The sequence below is a fragment of the Pygocentrus nattereri genome, chromosome 7 (assembly GCF_015220715.1).
Source record: "Pygocentrus nattereri isolate fPygNat1 chromosome 7, fPygNat1.pri, whole genome shotgun sequence".
NCBI lineage: Eukaryota > Metazoa > Chordata > Actinopteri > Characiformes > Serrasalmidae > Pygocentrus > Pygocentrus nattereri.
Genome location: NC_051217.1, coordinates 11,420,313 through 11,440,744, shown reverse-complemented (window position 1 = coordinate 11,440,744; position 20,432 = coordinate 11,420,313). Strand labels below are relative to the sequence as shown.

At 38.3% G+C, this 20,432-nt stretch overlaps 2 protein-coding genes across 4 annotated transcripts in view; both read left to right on the top strand.

Annotated features, from left to right (window-relative positions):
* ptprq (protein tyrosine phosphatase receptor type Q) overlaps nucleotides 1–20,432 on the top strand; it is a 61,555-nt gene that overhangs the window by 34,710 nt on the left and 6,413 nt on the right. Inside the window, exons 34-50 of one of the 3 annotated variants that reach the window (XM_037539755.1) lie at nucleotides 3,633–3,944; nucleotides 5,313–5,588; nucleotides 5,852–6,003; nucleotides 6,553–6,694; nucleotides 7,175–7,456; nucleotides 7,760–8,086; nucleotides 9,155–9,273; nucleotides 9,392–9,578; nucleotides 11,803–12,044; nucleotides 12,556–12,622; nucleotides 15,850–16,008; nucleotides 16,680–16,899; nucleotides 17,134–17,207; nucleotides 17,330–17,429; nucleotides 17,539–17,667; nucleotides 18,895–18,939; nucleotides 19,394–19,420. In XM_037539755.1, the coding sequence (XP_037395652.1) occupies nucleotides 3,633–3,944; nucleotides 5,313–5,588; nucleotides 5,852–6,003; nucleotides 6,553–6,694; nucleotides 7,175–7,456; nucleotides 7,760–8,086; nucleotides 9,155–9,273; nucleotides 9,392–9,578; nucleotides 11,803–12,044; nucleotides 12,556–12,622; nucleotides 15,850–16,008; nucleotides 16,680–16,899; nucleotides 17,134–17,207; nucleotides 17,330–17,429; nucleotides 17,539–17,667; nucleotides 18,895–18,939; nucleotides 19,394–19,420 (2,860 nt within the window). The remainder of the gene's footprint in view (nucleotides 1–3,632; nucleotides 3,945–5,312; nucleotides 5,589–5,851; nucleotides 6,004–6,552; nucleotides 6,695–7,174; nucleotides 7,457–7,759; nucleotides 8,087–9,154; nucleotides 9,274–9,391; nucleotides 9,579–11,802; nucleotides 12,045–12,555; nucleotides 12,623–15,849; nucleotides 16,009–16,679; nucleotides 16,900–17,133; nucleotides 17,208–17,329; nucleotides 17,430–17,538; nucleotides 17,668–18,894; nucleotides 18,940–19,393; nucleotides 19,421–20,432) is intronic. The other 2 variants (XM_037539756.1, XM_037539757.1) reach the window with 2 other exon arrangements.
* LOC108436669 (phosphatidylinositol phosphatase PTPRQ-like) lies at nucleotides 19–3,588 on the top strand. Its single transcript, XM_017713330.1, has 4 exons — nucleotides 19–446; nucleotides 1,235–1,389; nucleotides 1,507–1,652; nucleotides 2,202–3,588. The coding sequence occupies exons 1-4, from the start codon at nucleotides 319–321 to the stop codon at nucleotides 2,532–2,534; spliced, it is 762 nt and encodes a 253-aa protein (XP_017568819.1). The 5' UTR covers nucleotides 19–318; the 3' UTR covers nucleotides 2,535–3,588.

The window sequence follows — 20,432 nt, the reverse complement described above, 5'->3', positions numbered from 1 at the left end:
AAGCCTCAGGAACAGTAATGGAGCTAACCTGCTGTTTCTTTTCACAGCCAAGGCGTTTGCTGACCTGTCACACATAGCACATTACACATTAATGCTCAGCTCTTTTCTACAGCTCCCACACATCAAGTATCATTAGTGTTATTTGACCTTAAAGAGCATTTACTTTCTAAAAGGTGATGTATGTGCAATGATGTCTTGCTCTTTGCTTTTTGTATGTGTGAAGTTTCAATCTGCACCATTTCTTTAACAGCTGGTCTCTGGGAGCAGCTGGTATACGAGTTTTGTGATTGGTAACCCATAAGAACTTTTTTTCCTTGAATGGCAGTACCAAGTTCCCCCCCACAGTTGTTGCATGCAAGGAAGTTGTCAGATAACCAAGTAGAGTTGTCATGGCAACCCCCTCTGGAAGCCAACTCAAAAATTCTGTACTACATAGTGAGAGTGTGGTAAGTGATCTTTACTCTTGTTCTGTCAATTCAGACATTTAAGAGAGCTTATACACTGATGATCAAAAAGAAATAATTGTTCACATGCACATATGTCATACACTGATGTTTAGCAACTGTTTTTTATGTGTTTATATTATTTGTTTAAGTAGGAAACCACAACAAATGACAGATATTCATATTCAACCACCCAATTCAGAAAGTAAAATTTAGGCACAATTTAAAACCCATTGAGATCTTGTGGGGAGGCACTAGAACATGTGGAGAGAAAAAGAAGTTTAACACTAAAAAGAACAGCCCATGCACTGTTTGTTTGTAATGATCCATGCCTTCAACATATGGTCATAGTATGAGAAGAGATTGCATAACTATAGGAAGAGAAAGAATTCTGAGACCATAATGAACACACCACTGACAGTTCTCAAATTGGTTAATAAGATTTCTAAGCCATGTTTGATAATATTTCTTGTGCTTTTTCAAACTTTACTGGATGTGTTATATAACACTAAATTTTTTGAATCATGCAAATACCTTTTAATATTTTACACTGGGACTTCCCACAACATTCTTCACTGCTGTTCTCAGAACATCAATAGCATTGGATTTTTCTATTCCACATATTTCCCAAAGTAGACCTGTAATATCACAGTGGGCATCGTGCATAGTCTTGTTTTCCTTCTTTAAGTGAACAGATAAGATAAACACATCAAAAACTTAGTAAACATGTATGACTGGTGTAATTTCCAGTGTGTTAAACACATATGTATGTATATTTTTGTGTTTGTTAGGAACTTGAGCTCTGAATTTGTAGCAAATGTAACTGTAATGTCAGTGGTGGTAAGTGTGGATGGGCCAGGGCAGTATAATGCCTCTGTGAGCAGCTGGACTCACCTTGGAGATGGGGGAATGCTGATCTACATCACCTTCAGCACATCAGAGTCTGGTAAACGCTCACGCACACTCCTACACACATAGACATACTGTCAAAACTGTAGTATTTGTAAATATCTGAAATTGTTTGTCTGTTTGCTTAGTGTGTCTGTGTTTCTCTCTGTTGCAGCCCCTTCTGACCCTCCACAAAATGTGTCATACACAGTCCTGTCCCCAACAACAGTAAAATTGAATTGGAGCCCCCCCACTCAGCCAAATGGTGTCATACAGTACTACACCATCTACTACAGTGACAACATCACTATCTCTACCCAGGTGCACACACAAAATACTCAAACATGCATCAAAATGTAATATTCTAGCTCCAATCAGTGATAGGCAATCAAACTATTTACCATTTTTATTTTGGCTAGTTATATTTAATTTGATTGTTGCTAAACCTGTACCAAAATTTGCATAAGTCATTGTGGTATATAGCCACTTGCCGCTGACTTTGATGAAGCCCTTTATTTGATTCATGTTAAGTTCAGAAGGTCTTATTGAAATTCCTGGAGCATTTGGGCACCTCTTTGTTGTCCATGCAGTATTGTTTTTATGTTGCTTTTGTCAATTAAATCTCAGATTAAAAACTCATTTCTTTATCTGTCCTGACTTGTTAGCCTAGGATATATAAATTGAATTAATGGATTGAAATGTTTTTTTATTTCTGGCTTTTTCATTGATGCTTTCTTGTGTACAATGTCAGCATTTATATAAAAAGAATGTAAAAATCCATTAATGAGAATTGTAGTGTAGACATGCAGTGCACATACCCTCATACATTAAGGGCAGAATGTAACTCTCTCTGTATCTGTCCCTGTGCAGCAAGTGCTGGGTTCAGTGCAGTGGGCAGTGCTGACTGGGCTGAGAGCGGGGCAGGAGTACAGGGTGTGGCTGAGCTCTAGCACCTCCCTGGGTGACGGGGGGGTGAGCAGCACTCCCCTTAACTTCACCACCCTGGAGGACGGTCAGTCTCCTCACACAGGCGGGGCAGGACAGCAACTCTGCACCGCTTTTCCAAGCACTTTCACTCTTCGACCCCCCCCCAAAAAAATCACACTAAAACAGCAGTACAGACTCATACACCCATACAACACACACATACATGCTCAGCAGCTCTGTGAAAGGGGACAGCTCTCTCTGAGCTGCAAACTGTGATTGTCACGTCTTCTAGAGTAGAAGACAGAACGAGAGAGCAGGAGTGTTTGTGTCTCTGTGTATGTGTTTGTGGATTTTATTGTCAGACTCAAGACTGTCCCAGCTTGTGTTTTCTTTCACTGGCTATGCTGATGTAGAGAACTGTGTCACTGTTGGCATTGTTTACATTATGGAGAAATATATACATCATTATACACAATTGCATAATATTACATATCATTGTGTTGTGAAAACCAGGACAGAATACTGAAATTTCTGCAATACTATAGCAAGTACGAGACCTAGCAAACCACATTATTACCGGTTTTGGTGTGATTTTGGGAAAAACGGTGCAGAGCTGACCCTGAGAGAGAACAGAGATTCTCCCTGGTGTGTGAGGCTGATGAAGTGTTTCTCATTGTTACATAATAATAATCCCCCTCTCTCTCTCTCTCTCTGTTTCTGTGATTGTTTGGTTTCTGCAGCTTCACTCCATTTGTCCAGTTTACTATGGTTTTATGTTGCCAGAGCTTAAACAGCACAGCACTCTATGTTTTTATGTTCTGCACATTTCCTTGACACACTGCAAAGATACCAACTGATACTCACTTTCTTTTTCTGTCTGTCATTCACCCTTCAAGTCATTTTGCAGGTCAAATCTGAAGAAAAACAAGTTTTTCCAGTTGTCAAAATGAAGATAACCTCCTTCTTTTGCTTAATTTTTATTTATGAATTGCATGGAGTGTGATATTTGATGTATAATGATGTAGTTATAGTAATGGAGTGGTTGACTAGTTATGAATTTTAATACACTGATTATTCTACTTTGTCTGTTGCCTGGTGTGAACTTGTTGATGTTTTGAATGTATCACTGAGATTTTTCATATGATTTAAAAGCTTTACATATGTGCAGCTTTTGTATTAAACAGAATAGCAATATTAATGACCACACTTCAGAATAGGGAACAAAATGTGATGCATGTTTTTTAAACTGACTTCTAATAGTGAGTTATATCCAGACACTTACAGACTTACTTGTTCCTTTTTCTAAAGTGTTTCTAAACCAATTATTACACTTGTATAACAGTGGACTAATGTGGCGATCTCTCCCCTCCGCAGTGCCAAGTGGTCCAGTCCATAATCTCTCAGCTCAGCTCTACGGCTCAACAGCTGTAGTGATTAGTTGGGATCCCCCTCTGGAGCCCAACGGTAGAGTCTTCTACCAGCTGAGCTTGCAGGAGGCGGGCGTTACCCATCCCTATATCAACCGCACAGACAACCGCACCATCATCAAGACCACCACCGACACAGTCTTCCTCTTCACCAAACTCAGGAAGTATTTCCCTTATGTTCTCCACGTGATCCCAGCAACCAGTGCAGGCTCTGCCCTAAACCACACCTCTGTGCTTCACCTGAGAACAGATGATGACAGTAAGCAGCATGCATTAATTGTTGCATGTACACACACACACACACACACATACACACACACACACACTCTTAAAGGGCCAACGCCATAGAAAACTTTTTCCTTTTTTGAGAGATTTCACTGTACATACATAAATTTATGATTGATGTGACGTCACAACTATGAAGATACATATGATGACCTTTTCAGCCAAGAGGTGTTTACGTCATCCATTCAATGAAGTGATAAGCGGCATTGCTACTGCAGACAGTCTGAGAAAATGTGGGTGTAAAAACTATTAAACATTTTGTTGTTCCTGGCTGTCAGGAAACAATTGTATCACTGCAGTCTTCCTAAAGATCCAGACATTTGAAATTAATTACTGAGTAAGACATGAGCTAAATTATTTTTTCAGTGTCTGATGTTTTTCATCAAAGTCCAAAACATTTATGCCATACATTTTAGCCTGGACACTTTTTAACATTCTATTTCAGCCAATTAGTAAAGTCATTTATATAAAAACATCTCAAAGGCAGTAACAAATATTCAGTTTAATACTAAGGAATAGAGGGAGGGTGGAAGATGTTAATGATGTATTATGAATTATGGCCGTTTCTTTTGTCTTTTAAAACCACAAAATGTTGTAAGAAAAGACAAATACATGAAAATGTAGGGTGTTGACACTTTCCACATACTTTGCATACACAAACACATATATGTACACCCATACCTCTGTGCTGCATCTCAGAACAATTTAACCATCAATTTTTCAGACCTGCTTTAAAGTGTAAAAAATGTACATTTACACTCACCGGCCACTTTATTAGGTACAGTAGTAAAAGGTTGGACCCGCTTTTGCCTTCAGAACTGCCTTAATTCTTCATGGCATACTTTCAACAAGGTGTTGGAAACATTCCTCAGAGATTTTGGTTGGTTATTTGAGTTACTGTTGCCTTTCTATCATCTCAAACCAGTCTGCCCATTCTCATCTGACCTCTCACATTAACAAGGCTTTTTCGTCCACACAGCTGCCCCTCACTGGATATTTTCTCTTTTTCGGTCCATTCTCTGTAAACCCTAGAGATGGTTGTGTGTGAAAATCCCAGTAGATCAGCAGTTTCTGAAATACTCAGACCAGCCTGTCCGGCACCAACAACCACGCCACGTTCAAAGTCACTTAAATCACCTTTCTTCCCCATTTTGATGCTCGGTTTGCACTTCAGCAAGTTGTCTTGACCACCTCTACATGCCTAAATGCATTGAGTTGGGCCATGTGATTGGCTGATTAGCTATTTGTGTTAACAAACAACTGAACTGTACCTAATAAAGTGGCCAGTGAGTGTATGTGTGTGTGTTGTAAAATGTAAAGAATTGCTTTTCTTTTCTTTTAGTTCCTAGTTCTGCTCCATTGCTGGGTATGAGCAGGAACCTCTCTGCCACCTCTTTGCTGGTGTCGTGGTATGCCCCTATTGAGCCCAATGGGGAGATAACAGAATACGCTGTAGTTCTTAATGGTCCTAGAGGTTCCAACAGCTCATACACACCTGATACTCAGCTCATTCTCACATACCTCCTCCCATACACGCCCTACAACCTCTCAATCTCTGCAGTGAATCGCAGGGGCATGGGCCCTTCCCTCATGCTGCCTCTGCACACTGATGAAGCAAGTGAGTTATTATCTTTTCAGTACAGCTCATTTGTCTATCTAGCTTTAAATTATTACATGTGAACTGTCTCCAATAGCCTCTCAGGATATAATATTACTCTGCCAGCATTACCGAACTTAAAAAGACCAGTGGACCCTTAAATGTCTTTTGTTGACCCATGAAAGAGCCTATTATGGGTGACTGAGGCACGTAAAGATGGCATCTCGTGTGACTCTGTTTTTGTTTGTGTGTTTGTGTGTGTGTGTGTGTGTGTGTGTTTGTAGGTCCAATGTCTCCACCACGAAATCTGAGTATCTTTAATCACTCTTCTGACTCAGTGTGGCTCCACTGGGAACCTAGTCTGGAGCCCAATGGCCTGATTCAACATTACGGATTCAAAATAGTGGAGCAGAACACAAACACCATTACATACCAGGTGCTTCAACACTGTGTTTCCACATGTGGATGTGTGTACTGCAAAAATAGTAACTTGTCAAGTGACATGATCTTAATTTTTTTTCTTATTTTGATATGGTTATGCACTTATTATAACATTCTGCTAGTGATTCTGCTATAAGATTATTCTAGTTTCTTCTAGACATTTTTCACTAGTTTTAGGTAATTTTATCAATTAAAATTATCTTACTATAGTGGCAGATAATTTTGCTGGTTTCAAGCACATTTCTTAAAACAAGCAAAATTATCTGCCACTATAGTGAGATAATTATACTTAATACAATCACTTAAAACAAGTAAATAATATTTGAAATATGTTAAATAATCTTAAATTAAGCTTACAACAATCTCAACAGGAGAAATATTAGATTTATTGACAATAGTTACGATAATATTACTTGACAAGATACAATTTTTTGCAGTGTGTATGTGCGTGGCTTAGGATGTGTATGTCTTATATGGCCTATTTGTGTGACTGCATGCATGTAAATTGCACAGTATTTATATCTGACCTCTGTGTTTGCTGTAGAACTCCTCGGATGCCTCCACTCAGGCAGAATTAAGTGGCTTCAAACCTCATAGCTCATATGAGATAAGTGTTTGTACTTACACTAGAGCAGGCAATGGAGATCAGTACAGTCTTCCAGTTACTTTCACTACCAATGAGTCAGGTAAAACCCACAGACATTATACAAATGCACACATGTACATTTGATATAACACACTGGAAATGAGCAAAACAACAGTTATAAAATCTAAATTTCTTCTTCTGAAATCTTATTTGCTGAGCCATGCTCTAAATAGTCATCTGTCCTATCACTTGAGGTTGTTTTCTTTCAATGTGGTACATCACTGGAACTTTTGGCCTTTCATAAGTCATGCATACAATTCAAAAACTTTGAATTTAAAACTTGAACAACAAACCTGCCTATTCAAATAGAAGCTGTTGTTTATTGAAATGAAATGAAATTAAACTGATAGGATTGGTCAAACAATTGTTTATATGTTGGTTCGCAGTTAATATTTTTATAATTTATATCCCTAATTTGAGTCATTTAAAACTCCTGATTTGGCTGAGCAAGAGTAAAGAGCATTTATCCAGGCAGATGTTTAAAAAATATGTGAATGTGTGAGCAATATGTGTGTTGCAGTATCTGAGGCGGTCGGGAATCTGACCTGTACAGGCTTGGATTGGGATTCAGTGTATATGGAATGGGAGCCTCCACTTAATCCCAATGGAGAGATCCTACTGTACCTCATTAGCTCACCAGATCGGAAGGAGGAGGTTTATCCTTTAACTCTCACACACACACTCACGCACACATTCAGCGGCCTGCGGCCCAATTCATTCTACGCGATCTCTGTGGCTGCAGTTAACTCAGCCGGACCAGGAGAGGACGCTAACTGCTCAGCTCACACACTCCCAGAATCAGGTACAATATACCAGAACAATCTACTCTTCTCCTTTGTTTCTTTTATACTGTGCATGTCTTTGCTAGAGCGGTCTAATGACTTTATTATGGATATATGCCTTGTGGACTCTTAATTATAAATTACAATACATCTCTCTCTCTCTCTCTCTCTCTCTCTCTCTCTCTCTCTCTCTCACCCCCTCTCTCATTATCTCTCTTTCAATCTCTCTCTTTGTGCCTGTCTTTTTTCTTTCTGTTTCCTTCTCTGTTCCCTTTTTTCTCACCCTCTTTCTTAATCTCACTCTATCACTCTCTCTGCTGTAGTTCCTGGTCCTCCACAGTTCCTCTCTTTGGTGAATATTAGCTCTAATGCTGTGACTCTGAGCTGGCTCCGTCCTATTAGAGTTCCTGGGCTTTTGAAGGGTTACAATGTGCAGAGACAGCGTTTGGGGCGGTCATGTGAGGTGGAAGAGGATCCATCCTGTGTGGAGAGTGAGGTTGTACTGTCTGTGAAGGGGACAGGAGATGAGGAGACAGTCACGGTGCAGTCTCTGCTTAAATACAGACGTTATCGCATCAGAGTGGTAGCACTCACCAGTGCAGGAACAGGAGAGCCTACTGAATGGATCTACATACAAACACTTGCAGGCAGTATGCATAACACACACACACACACACGTACATACATACACATTTGGTTTTATACCTTGTTAGTAAATGGGGTCATATGTACAACCTAAGTATTAAGGCCATTTGTGTATTTTCCTAGTTTGACCTCTCAAACTCTCTTTAGTAGTCCAGGTTGAAGCCCAGCTGCTTTCAAAGTGCCATCCTCTACTTTAGAAGGGCTTCTATTCAAAGGTTACAATTGTAAAGGAGTTGGAACCCTTAACTGTATACATGATATGAAATAATAGAAAAAAGGAGTGCATTACACACCACCTTGAGGGTTCTATTACTTTAGTAACACTTTACTTGTGAACCCTTCTATGAACCCTTCTTCATAACATTATCCTAATTACTTCCTAAACATGTCATGATAAATAGTGTATGTTGTTTGAGGTGTCTTGACAGATTTTATTCAGTGATATAACAATGTCATGTTATGGGTAATCATAGTAATCCTGAAAGATGCTGTAATGTCTGATGCTATGGCAATTTATATTCTGGTTAGATGTCATGACATCAGATATTATGATGCATGTCATGACAATTCATTTTAATGGTAATATGACACTGTAATTTTACTGGACGTTATCGGTTATGACAACTCATGAAAGCATATGACATATCCCATGACATGTTGATGGCAAGGTTATGTCAGTGTAGCAGTGCTTTTATACAACAGTTCTGCAAAATATAGAAAATAGCCCAAATATTATATCACATGTGCTTTAATATTTGCTCTTTCTTCCACCAAACGTGTAGCGCTCAGTTCAGCACCAGGAACAATTAAGTGGAGATTCATTAAGATCCCTGTTCACAGTCCAAGATAAATACTGATATTGTAAAGCATGCCTTTTGCAATGTGGATAAAACTCTCACTATATCAGATTTAGCTCAGCCATGTTTGTCCTGAAATGTACAAAAACAAACACACACACACACACACACACACACACACACACACACGCACATACACACATCTGACCTTTATGATGCACTTACATGTAACAGCTGATGCTTTCCCCTTTCTGTTTGTCTCACTCTTTCTCTCAGACCCTGATGCCCCTCCTCGCGCTATCTCAGTAGTTCCTTCCTCCTCTGGCATGAAAATTGAATGGAAAGAACCAACAGTCATTTCAGGGCCCACCTCCTACCTCGTTGATGTTGTTGCTGTGAGTCAGAGTGATTAGGCATAAACTAGATTGACCCATATCAATTACTTTGTGAAGATACTCAATTTAACTTTTAATACAGTTTGGTTTAATCTCTCCCATTCCTATTCTCCTTCAGCTGGATGGTTCGGGCCGCAATATGAGTATCGTGAGACAGTCAGGAGAAATGAGGACAGTCGTTTTTGGAAATTTGACTGCGTTTACCCAGTATTCAGTTACTGTCACTGCCTTTACTGGAGATGTGGCTGATGCTCATAGAGATGGCATGGCCTCTGAGCCTGTTCTCATCAGAACACTGGAGGAGGGTGAGAGAGTGTGCTTTATAAGGGTGTGTGTGTGTGTGTGTGTGTGTGTGTGTGTGTGTGTGTGTGTGTGTGTGTGTGTGTGTGTGCGTGTTTCACAATAAGAATCACTTCTGTCACATACATTTGTCTTGTCTTGATACACTTATAGCTACTGATCAGAGAACCTAAAATTGCATTAGTCTATGTGATTGGGATTGTATGTTAGAATTGAATTATGTTGAGAAAATATGCACTGTCAAATTGACAGTCAAAAGTTTGAGGGTGACTTGCCTTCATTTGACATTAGATTTGTCTTGCTTTTACTTTTCAAATGATACAATTCAATTCAGTTCAACTTTGTCATTATATATATATTGGAGTACATTATAACAAAGCACATTCAGGCTACAAAAGAAGCACTATTAGGATGACAGTAACCCACAATAAATTACACATAGACAGTAAATAGAAAATGCAAAATGAACTAAAGACACAAAAGTGTACTGGTGCATAGAAGTGTGAACATATGTGCAAAATATGTACACCAATTTTAGAGGTAGTGTTCAGTAAAAAGTATGAATGTAATTCAAGGCAAGTGAGTCAGTACAAGTATATATGAAGTCAGACAGACTCAGAATAACATTAAAGTGCAGTGTTATTATAGTTCAAGTTGTGTTTGTTTTCATGATCAAGTGGGTGCTGTGGGTGTGAGCAGTTTAACAGCTCAAGGGCAGAAACTGTTCTTGAACTTGGTAGTTCTGGCTTAAATGTTCTGATTTCTCCTCCTAGATGGCAGCTGCAGATACAGGAAGTGGCTGGGGTGTGTGGGGTCTGAGATGATAATGCTGCTTTCCTCAGACATCTTTTTCTGTAAATGACCTGTATGGGTGGAAGGACAGTTGCATGACAGTTGATGTTCTGTGCAGTTTTCACCACCCTTTGCAGGGCCTTCCATTTCCCAACAGTGGAGCTGCCATACCAGACTGTGTTGCAGCTGGTCAAGATGCTCTCCACTGTAGACCTTTAAGTTGCAGAGAAGCTGATATGAGAGATTGACTCTCCTCAGCCTCCTGAGGAAATAAAGGTGTTGTTGGGCCTTTTTGACAGTTCACTCTTTCCTCCATCATCTCCCAATACTCAGTGTGCACTCTGCTCCCCTTCCTGTAATTGACAATGATCTCTTTGGTTTTGTCTACATTGAGGGAGAGATTGTTGTCTGTGCACCACTCTGTTAGAAGTTTCACCTTCTTGCTATATGCTTCCTTGTTATTGTTAGTAATGAGGCCCAGTACTATTATATCGTATCATGATATCGATTTTGAAAGGCAAAAATATCTGAAAATGATAATAGCAGCTGATAGGATTTTATAATTATATTGAACATTTTTCTACTGTAGAGGGGTCTGGCTTGTACATTGCTTGTCTGCCACTGCTAGAGTGCCGGAGGAGAAACCTGATTGTTCTGATTTAGAATGAACGTTTTCCATGGGGGATATTTGCTGAGTGGAAGGAACAGGAAGTGATCTTGTCCATATGGTCTTTGCTTTTGTGCAGGTGTTCAGTGGGTAGGAGTTTACAGTCAGTTATTTTGCACTTGATGTGTAGAGTTACAGTTGAGCCACATAATCACAGATGCCGTGACACATATGTGATGACACTTTGACTAATGACTGCGTAGGAGTGTTTGAGGATGGGCTGAGTTTCTTTAATCATGATGGCCTTAATGTTGAAAGACTTCACAGTGACATCTGTGGCATTGATTTCTGTGGGGAGTGACACATGGGGTGTTTAAGAAAGTCAGTTGTCATTTTCACTGTCTTGCTGATGAGTTACAGATTATTTTTAATGCATTGTGTGAGGCATCGCACCTCCCTCATATAGAATGACGCACCATTGTAGGAGATCAGGCCCTGAGGGATCCTTCATCTGCAAATATTTATGTTTTGGCCAAAGGAACTATAGAAGCACAGTCACTGTGTAAAAAAAGGTGAATTACTGGAAGTGAAAATGAGATGACCTGTACTACCTGTACCTACTATTTATAGTGTCATCTACTGATCTGTTAGATTTTTGTACAAATTGTAAGGGATCGATACTAAATGACCATCAGTTCATATGACTTTGTTAACACAGAAATGAGAGCATGCAGTGATTAATCCCTGAATCATGCTTTGCTTTTTACTTTGCCTTTTACTTGTCTTGGCATGACTATCTTAACTCCTAAGTGTTTCTTCTGTTTTGTCAGAGCCGAAAGATCCACCCAAAAATGTAACCCTGACAGTGATCCCGGAGGAGGTGACTCGAGTATACATAACATTCCTTCCGCCGGATGAACCTAATGGGAATATCCATGCCTACCGTGTTTCCATCTACCGTGATGGGCAGCTTGACTTCCACATTGACAGTGTGCATGTGATTAGCAACCCAAACAAGACCATGACTGCTGTTATAGAGGGGCTTAAAGGGGGCTTCAACTACAGCATACGGGTAAAGAACCTCACACCCTCCGACACATGCAAAAGTGCAGAAAAGGCCCACCTACTTTAGAAGACTACTCGTTTGAGCTACAGTTACGGACTATAGCCTGTTTGTTGTCATATGCAAATTAACCATTCATCATAGGTCAAGTTTAGAAACTCACCACTGACGACTGACCAAAGGATGGCTAAAATAAACTGTGACAATAGCTGAGCTACAGTCTCAAACTGTACACTTGTTAGATGGACTACTAAGGTAGTTGTGTCTAATAAGCTGACCAGTGAATGTGTATATTTCCAGACAGATGTCTATTTTGTTTATTATTACTTTATGTAGTGAAAACCCAATAAGATTTTCATTTTGGCCCTGTTTTATATCAGTACAGCAAGCACTGCATGAACATATAAATACAAAGGTGCAGCAGACAAATTAAAAACACCACTTCAGAACATTTAATAAATGTGATACAACACCTTGAACCAAGCAACTTGAGTGATGTGTTTGTTTTGTATATTTACAGATAGCTGCAGTAAATGGAGCAGGTTCAGGGCCTAGCTCAGAGATTCAGGTCACCACGGAAATGAAAGGTAACATCAAGTCTGTGTTTGTATGTCTTCCTGCAGTTATAATTATTACTATATAATGGATTGTTCATGGATCCCATATGGAAAACATAACAAGAAAATTATACAAAATGTCCTGGAAGTATTGAAAATGATATATTTTAGCATAGTGTAGTTGCTTTTTTTAGTTTGTTTAAACCTATTGTAGTTTGAAATGTTACAGTGTTGCATGTAGCCAGATACGTAGTCACTATGTCAGAATGCCGGAAGACACTGAATCCCTCAAAATCCCAGGCTTAATGCATACTAAGGCTTATTATTCAGTTAACTATAGGGGCATCAGTGCAAACTGTCTGAGCTGTCCTTCGGTTATAGAAGTGTGTAATAAAACTTTGGGCCCACCAGAGGTCCCTGGACATTTAAAGAGTTAAGACATGGTAGCCTCTCAGAGCATTTAATGTTCACTTCTGATAATTTAGTAAGACTTGTGATCAAATGATGATTGGATGATGAATGGTGTGTGTGAGTGTATCAGTATAGCACTTAATAAGTAAGAGGATGTTGTGGGTTGCATTGTTGGCTTTAATGTTAACAGTGTCGCCAGTTTCATGAGCATGTAAATAAATCAGGGAGACTGTTCAGAAATTTGTCTTTGGAAAAGTGATTTCTTAATAAGAGTAAGACGTTACATTGATGACAATTACATATTACACACTCTTAGCCTTAATCAACAGAATCCCTAGGCTGAATGAAGGCATGCAAGAACTCATTCTTTAAAGGCAAGAGTGTCATCATGCTTGTTCTATTGAGTGGTCATAATGTAGGCCTCTGTTTACAACTGAAAGCACTGACTGCATAAGTGTAACACATTTTTAAAACATCTTTAAGCAGCATTTTCATGCTAGTGTGGGCAGTAAGTCCTACAACTGTACTTTGTGCAACTGTTTTTTTTTTTCCATGACAGGCATTATACAGTGAAATCTGTGTAGGACCACATTAATAATATGAAAATGGCAGTATTTAAATATGCATTTTCTAGTGAAGGTAAAGGTTGGATGCTGTTAGATTTTATTTTAAAGGAATTTTACTGTGTTTGTTTCATATGATCACATACATTCAGACTTTTGTATCATCACTGTATCTTCAAGATTAAAAGAGAGGGCAAGAGAGGCTTGTAACATTACAAGAGAGGGCAAACAGTTATTTATTTTTTATGTAACTTCATTTAAAGAGATTTTATTCCAAGCAGTTTTGGGGCATCTCTATTGGTCAATTCAACATCAGTACAGTACAATGCTGCTAAGACTTAGAAACGTGCCAAGGACTAAATGATAAAGGCTATAATTATCAACTAATGCAAGGCTCTGAAATTCGCCCTTAAGTGGAATTGTCACAGTTGCCATGACCACAGACTGCCTCACTCTGCCTCTTCTTAATCAGTTAACCTTTAATTTGTTATATGTGTAATCACTGTCTGTCTATGTACAGTCCCTGTATTGGTTGTATAATCTGGGTCTGTCTATATACAATCCCTGTATTTGTCTTTATGTGTTATTGTTCTTACCTCTTTATCCACTGGTAAACACTGTCAAAGCCTGTAGAGCTAACAGAGATTTCCTGAAAGAGATTTGAGAAAGATAATTTAACCCAAGGCTGGGCCTAATCAGTGTACAGGAAAGTGGTTCTTACGTAACATATGAGAAAACCTTTCCATAATAAAAAAGCTTATTAGCGTTTGAAAGCATCTGTGGTTGCGATCTGAGAGGCTGTCGTGTTTGATTATCAAGTATCACTTGATTTTCAGTGAAAAAATGTATTGGTGTATTTGCCTGCCTTGCTCGTGAACCAGAATTCTTCTGTTACAGGCCATACTTTGAAAGAAGCTTCTTTGCACTGTAATTGCAAACTGGTAGAGCAAGCCTTGAGCATTGTTTTAGCATAATGATCATAATCATGATGATGATTTTCATTTTGTTAAACTATATTTGGGAAAGTGTAATGATTTTAATTTGATTCCGTTGGTTGGCTAATTGTTACTCTAGCACTAGGGGGTATGTCGTAGACCAGATGTATGTACAAGCACAGACACAGCCCCAAAATGGGCCATATTCACCCAAAATGTGCATGAATGTAACACTCAGTTTTGTTAAGACTGCAGCTGATCATGCAAACTGCACATAACCCCAACCACTTACAGCTCACTTGAGAGGTGCAGGGTTTCAAAATCACAGTGAAATAAAGAAGCTGTCAATACACTTAAGACAAGACAGGAAATAAATTGAAGACTGGTATTAATAAATACCGATATTAATAAATAAATGTCATTACCACCAAAATATTATACAGGGGTGTTTATTTAACTCTGGCTAAGAAAACAGAATGAGCATGCAATTGCGACTGTATTTGTTTATGCACATATGTCTTGTCTAGAAAGCCTAATTTTACTTTGATGGAAAGCTCTTGACATCAATTTGAGGCTTGTGTCTCTGCCTGCCATGTCAGCTGCTATTGTTAAAGGAAGTCTCTCAACAATAAGTCTTTTAAGACCAAAATGCAAATTTTATGCCTGGTTTTAATAGATGGAGACTTCCAGGTTTCTGAAACTTTGGTAAACTGAGCAGAATATGTAATCCACCAGATGGGTAATATCCCCAACCACTTTATTGTGTGGTCCCTTAGTGCTTTTTGAAGCTCTCCCTGAAATACATGTGCATGAAGAAGAAAATCACGTTTAGCATTTTACCGCACATGCAGGCCATAAACTGCGGATTTAGGCTCAAACTCTTTTTGTCCATAACACATATGCAGGCAGAAAGCATGTGATTTGTGCCTAAAACTGGCACAAAAAGGTATGATAAAACATCAGTTAGATTTTTAATGAACTATTTGCTCATTTCTATATTTTGAATATTTGGCTATGATGCCTCAATAAGACATTTGCTCAAATGTGTCTGAATCATAAAAACAGCCCTGCTAGACAATGGCAACAGTTGGGAGCCACTTGACTGATATCTTGAGTCATAGTCCAGACATCATGTACTGTGGGGGTTTTAGAGATGATCTGGTCTGTGCTCTTGTACCACTAAGAATGTCTTGTCTATTTATATTTAACCCTTCTTTTGAGTGTTTATGCTTGAAGAATTTCCTCAGTGTTGTTTTCAATTCTAGCATTGAGGAAGGATGGCTGGAGAGACTGCATAGACGGGGTGAAAATTCCTGACATTGTTTTTGTATTCTGATTATCATTTCAGCCCCACCTACGCCATCTAAAAGGCCAATGGTAGCTCTGAACAGTGCAGGTGTTGTCATGGCAACATCTAAAACCATCACCATCAAGAAGCCTGAGTGTTTCTTCTCTGATGACAACGGCCCTATTCAGAAAATTCAGGTCATCGTCTCTGAGCCCGCAGGTCTCTCTTAAACCTTCATAACACCAGTGACAACCTCAAAACACCACAAACTTACTGATATATACCAAGCAAAGTGATAAACTTTTTAAAAACGCAATTGTATTGTAAAGTGGAAAGTTGACCCTCTACAGTCATTTGAAACCCTTGGAGCCTAGGCTTATTTATCTAATTAATCTTAATAAAATTAAATTAAAGCTTAATAATTATAATAATCTAGTACCTATTATTTTTATTCACTATATCCAATATGAATTGTTTAGTATCTGTTATCTTCTTACGAAGGTGAGAAACTTAGTGGTGGGTCCACATACAGGCCTTTAGGGGTTAAGAGGTTAAATCAGTGTGCTTTCCTATTCTATGTTATGTTTTTCTATAATAATATTTATCTGTGCTATGAATTTGAATGTTCAAAATAATATTTACTATATTCCTTTTTATACAATATTTAAATAATGGGCATTGTAATGCTATACCCTTCTGACAAAGGTGTCATACTTTGTAGTTACATTGAATTATATAACTGCAAAAGTTGTGCAGTATAACTTATAGTGATATAGAATAATGTATGTAGTGTTGATTTTCTTTGACTGAATAACTTAAAATGTCTTTAAAGAATATGTTTGTGTTGAATGTCCTTCTAGTAATACCATTCTGCCTGTGTCTCTTCTCAGTGATGGACTACAGTAATGTGTCTAACTGGAAGAGCGTATTTCTCCGTTCTCCTGCCCCATACGTGACTGACGATGGCTTTCTTAACCCAGAATGCCCTAAGATTCTGGACCGCATGGACACAGACAGCAGCACTTATGTTATAGGGGCAGAGGAAGACTGCTTCTCTGAGGATGCACAGACACTCTGCAATGGACCCCTCAAACCCAAAACTTACTATGTGTAAGATACAGATGTAGACATTTTTATACTTTTTGAAGCCATATCCATAAAGAACCTTCATCAGACACACAATACATTCACAGTACATTGAGAACATTCACAGGCAATTGTAACTTGTGCTTACAGAAAGATACACACACATACTGACTGCCATGCCTTAACTCCCAAAGTAATACGATAGCTGTTCAATTAATGCTGTGTATTACTTTTTTTTTTTTTTTTTGGTTTTTATAGATTCAAATTTCGTGCAACCAATATCCTTGGTCAGTACACAGACTCGGTTTACTCAGAGCGGGTTAGAACTGCAGGTAAATCTGGAGGATTTTTATCCATTACAGGATAAAATGAAGAGAGCATGAAATGCCATACTAATCATTTTTTCATGTCATTCTTCATTGTGTTCCTGTCCCTCTCTGCTGCTGTCTCACAGATGACCACCTTCTAACTCGAGATGAGCAGATCATCCTGGGAGTGCTTCTGTCTTTTTTTCTGGCGCTATTTTTAATCTTGATTATATACGCATCTGTGCGGTAAGTAGTTGTAGCAAAAACATTTGAATAATTACAAAAAATCACTATAAACTATTTTCATAATGCAATTCATTGACGAAGGTTGAAGAGATGGGTTTTTGTTCTGTAGGATCCATCAGAGACAGAAAGAGGGTGGGACCTATTCCCCACGGGAAGCAGAGATTATTGAGACGAAGCTGAAGCTGGATCAGCTAATTGCAGTGGCTGACATGGAGCTAAAAGAGGAAAAAATCAACCGGTGAGCTGAAATGCTTACATACAATATCCCTGCATAAATGTGTTATGACTTCATGATTAAAGGTATAGCATTTATGATTAACTGTTAAAATAGCTATGTTGAGAGCAGGGCCCGATTGATATGAAAACATTGTTCTAACATTGTTCTAACCATGTTTATTTCAATCAATCAACCTTTAATTCGACTCAGAAATACATTGAAGGTGACCCTCATAGCCAAAAAATTACCAGGGTGGGAAAAAGACTAAGTGAAATGTATCAAGTAAAACAAATGTACAACGATGGGGAGCGATGTTGAGGTGGACGCATGTGTGGAGACAAGCAGGATTTATTATGGGCAAATCCAAAATCAGGGTCAAGACAGTCCAGGTTCATAGAGCCAACGCGAAGAGATTGGGGTGCAGACATGGTAAACAAACACAGAACCTCAAACAAGAACCAAACAACTCGAGAATACAATACATCCAAACATCAACCAAAGACCAACAAGAAACTCAGGAAAACACAGGGCTTAAATACAAGGGTTAATGAGGGACAGGTGGAAACACAGGAAACACTGGAAAACACTGGAAAAACTGAAACAAAAAAGCACATGGACAGGACTGGGAAGTAAATACAACAGGAGCACATGGACAGGACAGGGAGGGGCCAAGCGTGACAAAATGAAAATTACCAAAACAAAAAGATTAAGAAAGACATCAATAAAATATCAAATAAAAACACATTAAAATGAACTGAAAGAACCAGCTTAGATAGTAAGAAATAAGAAATTAAAATTTTAGAAAAATCAAAAATTTTAGAAAAACCAAATTATTTACTAGAATAGAACAGTAAAAGGAATAACCAAATAAAACAATTGCAATAAAATATTAAAATGGTTCTATGGTGTATTATGGTGTTCCTCATTGGCATTTTGCTCTGTCATTTGGATCCCATGGTGTCAAATCGATGCCACAACCAAAAAAAAAGTTTGTAATTATACCTAATATTTTCACAGATACCAATAAAACATGGGCTGTCATTACTGGCCAATATCGTCTGACACCTGATATACTGGCTGGCCTCTAGTTGACAACATGTCTAGTAACATGTTTCTGCCTGTGACTTTTCAGAGTCAATCTTCTTCATAACAGTGCTCCTTAGACCTGGAACGTTTCGGATTTGCATCATGATCAAACATATATACTTTCCCTGCCTTCCTCATTCACTCCATGCCATTTTTTCTCAGGTATTCCTCCTTTTTCTTTAGGAGGAAGGATATATTTGTCATCCAGTAAGTGGTTGAAATGGTGCAGTCATGTCTTTGCTCTGTCAGCATGTCTCCAGTTGCATGCTCTGGCTTCTGCATCTTCAGTGTCCTCTTGCTTTATATTTTCATAACTTTCACCTCATTTATCTGATTGAGTTTCCAGGTGTGATTGAGTTTCATTCTGTTTTAAGTGTTCAGCTGGCTTGTTAGGAATTATATCAGTGATGAGTGTTCAGTGACTCACTTTAATCTTCATGTTTAAGTCTGTAATTTCTGAATGAATATTACATGTGTGCATTGTTTCCTGTGCAGTAGTTTAACATTCCAGAACTAGTATTTATTCTACATAGACAAATAGATGTTGTGAACCTCATTTAGATCAAGTAGCTCAATTTAGCTTCTTTTTTATTAACTGCTAATAGAAAGCATCACACATTTGTGGCACAGTTTCACATGATCTCTTTTATTAACATTTCAGGCTGCTCAGTTATAGGAAATCCCTCAAGTAAGTGACACGTAGATGAGTAATTTTTTCATTGTTAAAGTAGATTTTTAAGTTTATTTTGGTCCTAAATTATGTGTTTTATACAGTGCTGTGCAAAAGTCTTAGGCAGGTAGTGTTTTATTGCCTGTAAAAATCTATATAACATTTGGATAAACAAAAAAAAACACAATGTAACAAGATTTTTTTTTTGTTTTAAAAAATGGTTATTGATATGTTGGTTAGAAGAATACAGAAATCAAGTTCAGTCCTCTTGCTGCAGCTATTTCATGGATATCTTTATCATCTGCACACTTGATTTACACCCTTTAATATAATGAAGGATTGGTAAGTTAAAGCAGGTATTGGACAGTAATGGTAAACACTGGGTCTCCTTGAGGAGAGCTGTGGAAATGGCTGAGAAAAGCCTTTGACTGTGTTGACCATGTAAAATTATGGAATGTCCGCAGGAGAATGGGCATACAAGAGCATCTCATTGTTCTTATGAGGAAGCTGTCATATCAGAAAAATGAACAGACTGGGTTAGAATGGACAGAAAGGGGTTAGACAAGGCTGCATACTATCATCATGCTTGTTTATCCTGTGTGCCTCACACAGCCTAAGAGAAGCAGGACTAGAGGAAGATGATCAACAATTCAAGATTGGCAGAAGAAACACCGATAACCTCCAATATACTGGTGACAACATTCATACCTGAAGTCACATACAAGGAAATCTGAAGAACAGAATGAGAAGATGTGAAAACAAAGGCAATGTGAAAACAAAGGCTATGACAACACAGAGGACTGTTAAGTCTTTTTAGAGAAATCTTCTACTAATATTTATGTAAATAAATATATATATTTATTTATATTAATGCCTTTGAACTTGGATGGAGTGCTTTGAATGGCAATAAAAACAAACAAATGGATCTTTGACAAAATCAAGCCTCTCCTGTTGCTCAAAGCTGAGATAAAACAGAATCATATGACCCGAACCAATTTATTGGAAAGAGTTATGCTTGGAATAGTTGAAG

What these genes read in the sequence shown, in the direction of transcription:
- LOC108436669 (XM_017713330.1), top strand. Translation starts at nt 319, where the DNA reads ATGGCAGTACCAAGTTCCCCCCCACAGTTGTTGCATGCAAGGAAGTTG. An exon ending in TACTACATAGTGAGAGTGTG is followed by an intron (nt 447 to 1,234) that starts GTAAGTGATCTT and finishes TGTGTTTGTTAG; the next exon opens with GAACTTGAGCTCTGAATTTG. An exon ending in ACATCACTATCTCTACCCAG is followed by an intron (nt 1,653 to 2,201) that starts GTGCACACACAA and finishes GTCCCTGTGCAG; the next exon opens with CAAGTGCTGGGTTCAGTGCA.